General features: G+C 49.1%; 1 protein-coding gene across 1 annotated transcript; it reads left to right on the top strand.

The window, feature by feature from the left end:
* The first annotated feature begins 607 nt into the window (after positions 1-607).
* On the top strand, positions 608-4,625 carry actb2 (actin, beta 2). The gene is made up of 6 exons (XM_061089880.1): positions 608-708; positions 2,081-2,210; positions 2,323-2,562; positions 2,955-3,393; positions 3,506-3,687; positions 3,803-4,625. Exons 2-6 carry the CDS (start codon positions 2,088-2,090, stop codon positions 3,944-3,946), a joined length of 1,128 nt encoding a protein of 375 aa, XP_060945863.1. The 5' UTR covers positions 608-708; positions 2,081-2,087; the 3' UTR covers positions 3,947-4,625.
* The last annotated feature ends 161 nt before the right edge of the window (positions 4,626-4,786 follow it).

The following is a 4,786-nucleotide window of genomic DNA, read 5'->3' as shown; positions in this document are numbered from 1 at the left end:
TGCAGAGACGACAAATACTTGATCGATAACTGCACATTATCAGCAGGCGTTGGCTGCACATGAGCACGAAACAACACAATAGGTGGTCACCCTCCCCTCCCTTAGTGTGTTGTCATGTGTGTTATGTGTTGTGTGTTTGACCAGCTGCTTTTCAAAGTGGACGAGCAGTGTCCGAATGGGCTGAGATATGAAACCAGTGTCGGGAGGATCCCATAGGAGAGGAAGGAATGGGTGCTGGGCCTGAGGAGCAGCCCAGGGAGGAGTCCTGCAGCCGAGAGCCGAGCACAATAAAACCAAAAACCGTTATAAAGAAGCAGGTGCAGGAAGTCGTTCTAACACGTTTTCACCTTTAAACAACATGAAACATGTGTAAGAAAACCCTACAATCATACATGATCCTCACTAGGCCTCACTACAGGCTGACCCCCCCCTCTCTCTCTCCCTCTTTATTCTCTCCTTCACTATCCTGGCTGGCTGAAACTCGCGTGCGCGTGCGTCGGGCCCCAGTGCGTGACGCTGGACCAATGGGAGCTCTCCATTCCGAAAGTTTACCTTTTATGGCTCGAGCCGGGCGACTGACGCGGTATAAAGCACGCGCGCCCGCAGCTAACGGATTCACTCTGAGCGTCGTCACACGCAGCTCGTGCGGGATTTCACTTTGCCTGGAACCGGTTTCCCTTAACGCGACAAGCCCCCCCACCCACTAAGGTAAGAGGAGCAGAACAGGAGAAAAGACGAATAATGACGTTTGCATGTAGATCTGTTTCGTCGTTTACTCGCTTACTGCGAATTTCTGCTTATTTGCGGTTTTTAAAGAAAGGAAAAATGTAAAAAAAAAAAAAGATGGCACCGGCCACGAGGCTCTTTGTCCCGCTGCTAAACGAACCGATCCTCGTTAATTCTGCGGGCACCAGGGGTTTAATTCCCCGGGAGGATGCTGCGGTGATGGCCGGGGACCGTTATGAATTACAGGTGCACTTTTTTTTATTACAGACGGAAGCCGGCTGGGAGGAATGTGCACCCTGCGGTCTTTGTGTCTCATTCCCTCTTCCTGGTTGTGTAACTTTGATCTCAGCGTCATGCGGGTTGCAGTGATGCGGGGTTTCAGTGGGTGAACCTCGGGGAGGGATGGTGGGAGAGAGACCCCGGGTGCTGCGGGTTCGATTCCCGGCTGCTCCCTTTGTGCTCCCGATGCGGCGGGGTGTGACCTACTTTAGCTCAGTAGCCTAGCCGCAGCATGCTAACTCTCACACTGGGCATCGGTTTTAAATCAAGATAAAAACCAACTGGGTTATTATGTGCACTTTCAGGGCGTGTCTCTTTTTTTCCTGGTATCTGATTAATCACCAGACTTTTAATTAATGCAACACGAGATGTAATGCAGCCCTCAGAAATGAGTATAAATAAATAAATATGAATTTAAAAGGCTTTTAATGAATTCAACAGTTTTCTCCTTGAATCACAGCGTTTTCCGTTATGTGAACGTGACGAAAGTGCGAATGGCAAATCCGCTAATCCCAGAAAAGGCGTGGCCTCCTGGAAATGGAGCAACGGTCAAGGACTCGAACATTAGACATGACGTCGTTTTGCAACTATGTCTTTTGTGCGTTAACGTATTTTTAAAAAACGAGACATCGTACAAGTGACTGCGTGAAGAGTCTCGTGTGAGATTAATTAATTCGTTAATTGATGAAAGGATGTGACGCAGTGACAGTGATCAAAGGGTTCCTACGGCGGACTCGAACCAGTGACCGCAGTGGACCAGCGGAGGGAGTGGTCCCGATCGTGTTGAACGTTGCGTGGTTTTTTTTTTCTCCCTCTGGCCTCGCGCCATGACGCCGGTAACCGCAAAGCTGCTGAAAACCGAACCATGTCCTTATATGGTAAAAAGAGAACGCAGCGCCACTTCCTTTTGTCTGGTTGGGATCGGAATGTGCAGGGCGAGAGCTCCTCCTACCGGCCGACGTGGCGAACTGCAGCTGGAAACGTTCACAGGAAGTGACGGCACAGCGTCATCATGGCTGCTGGGAAGTGGATGAGTGACTTGATGGTAACTAACTGTTTCTTCTTCTCTCAACAGTTCAGCCATGGAAGATGAAATCGCCGCACTGGTTGTTGACAACGGATCCGGTATGTGCAAAGCCGGATTCGCAGGAGACGACGCCCCTCGTGCTGTCTTTCCCTCCATTGTTGGTCGCCCCAGGCATCAGGTGAGCGAAGTCACACTCTCTTTTTATATAGTAAACTTTTGAATTTCTTTAATGCAGGTATACGTCTTTAATGTGACTATTAACTAAACATGTTTCCTGATGTCTTGTGCAGGGAGTGATGGTGGGCATGGGCCAGAAGGACAGCTACGTAGGAGATGAAGCCCAGAGCAAGAGGGGTATCCTGACCCTGAAGTACCCCATCGAGCACGGTATTGTGACCAACTGGGATGACATGGAGAAGATCTGGCATCACACCTTCTACAACGAGCTGAGAGTCGCCCCCGAGGAGCACCCGGTCCTGCTCACAGAGGCCCCCCTGAACCCCAAAGCCAACAGGGAGAAGATGACCCAGGTACAAACCCGCTCGTGTGCACAAATGGTTCTTCATTCGTAGTTGCCTCATTCATTTCCTCCTTGGTTTCCTCTTCTATTCCATTCTCACTTGCTCCTTCCTCCCCCCCTCTCCTCCAGGACCTCTCTCCTATAAGATGATCTATCATCAGCAGGTCTCTCTTGACTGTGTGCCTTCTCTGCACTTGTGTTTAATGTGTTATCTGAGCCAGTAGACTGGCAGCTAATGGGCATCTGACATGCACCAGTGTGAAGGAATGCTGACTTTTACACCTTTTTTCTACTAACTTCAGTCTAAGCCTCACTCTATTGCATGAAGTTGGTGCAGTGGCCACAAAAGTTAAATACTCTAGTGTTTGGTAAATACTAAACTGTTCTCCTCTCTCCTTACAGATCATGTTCGAGACCTTCAACACCCCCGCCATGTACGTTGCCATCCAAGCTGTGCTGTCCCTGTACGCCTCTGGACGTACCACTGGAATCGTCATGGATTCCGGTGATGGTGTGACCCACACAGTGCCCATCTACGAGGGATACGCCCTGCCCCACGCCATCCTCCGTCTGGATCTGGCTGGCCGCGACCTCACAGACTACCTCATGAAGATCCTGACAGAGCGTGGCTACTCCTTCACCACCACTGCCGAGAGGGAAATCGTGCGTGACATTAAGGAGAAGCTGTGCTACGTCGCCCTGGACTTCGAGCAGGAGATGGGCACCGCTGCCTCCTCCTCCTCCCTGGAGAAGAGCTACGAGCTGCCCGACGGACAGGTCATCACCATCGGCAATGAGAGGTTCCGTTGTCCAGAGGCCCTCTTCCAGCCTTCCTTCCTCGGTACGTATCCAAACTGATGCCCAACATCCCTTACATGCCAAAAAAGACATACTTTGCCTTGTTATCTGTGTTCTACACTTCCACTAACTAAGTATTTCCAATCTTCTCCCAGGTATGGAGTCCTGTGGAATCCACGAGACCACCTACAACAGCATCATGAAGTGTGACGTCGACATCCGTAAGGATCTGTACGCCAACACTGTGCTGTCTGGAGGTACCACCATGTACCCCGGCATCGCCGACAGGATGCAGAAGGAGATCACCGCCCTGGCCCCATCCACCATGAAGATCAAGGTGAGCTGACGTGTTGCAAAACAGCAGAATCACTGCTGCTTGCATCGAATTATCAGGAGATGTTTCATCAGAACAAAAAGCTCTGGTGTCCTAACGTTTTGATTTGTCTCTCCAGATCATTGCCCCACCTGAGCGTAAATACTCTGTCTGGATCGGAGGCTCCATCCTGGCTTCCCTGTCCACCTTCCAGCAGATGTGGATCAGCAAGCAGGAGTACGATGAGTCCGGCCCCTCCATCGTCCACCGCAAATGCTTCTAAACAGACTGTTCCTCCTCTCCCTCCCCAACCAAACGCCCAACAACTTCAGCTCTGTGCAAAACAACCACACCACACATCTCTCATACACACTCAGGCGCAGAGCCTAGATGACCAACTCATTGGCATGGCTTCAGTTATTTTTGGCGCTTGACTCAGGATTTTAAAACTGGAACGATGGAGACAGTAATGTTTGGCTAGGTTTAAAAAGAAACAGCACCCCAAGGTTCTGCAGTTGCATCTGGGGACTTAAAAATGTACATTTGTTTTTTTTTCTTTAGTTTTATTTTTTTCGAGTCATTCCAAATGTTTGTTAACTGCATTGTTCAGACACATGGTTCCAAATGTTAACTGCATTGTTCAGACACGTATTCGCCTCTGTGAAGGCTGCCCAGTGGTTGGCGCATACTTAAACATGGTTGTAGTATCGCTTGTATGTAAATTATGTCTGGGGTTTTTTGTACTTTCAGCCTTAAAAATATCTTGGTCCTGTTAATTTTCTTGTTTTTTGTTATGCAAAACCCAATCGTGACCTCTTCTTCCCCCTGTTGGAGGTTTCATCCCCGGGGTGGTGGGGCAAGGGGTCTCGAAGTGATGGGGTAACATGGGGTGCCAGACCGGTGGGGCCAACCTGTACACTGACTAAACAATCCCAATAAAGTGCACATGTGTTCCGACATGATGTTTGACTCTTGTTGTCTGTCTTTTGAAATATTTGAACTTTGCCAGAAAACACTGGATAAGAAAATGATTAAGTTGTATGAAATGCTTCGCTGGTGGTTCTTGCAACACAAAAGTTAAAATTAAACATTCATAAGATTTGAATGTATCTCAGATAAAACC

The sequence above is a fragment of the Limanda limanda genome, chromosome 17, assembly GCF_963576545.1.
Source record: "Limanda limanda chromosome 17, fLimLim1.1, whole genome shotgun sequence".
NCBI classification, from domain to species: domain Eukaryota; kingdom Metazoa; phylum Chordata; class Actinopteri; order Pleuronectiformes; family Pleuronectidae; genus Limanda; species Limanda limanda.
This window is presented reverse-complemented; position numbering and strand designations above follow the sequence as displayed.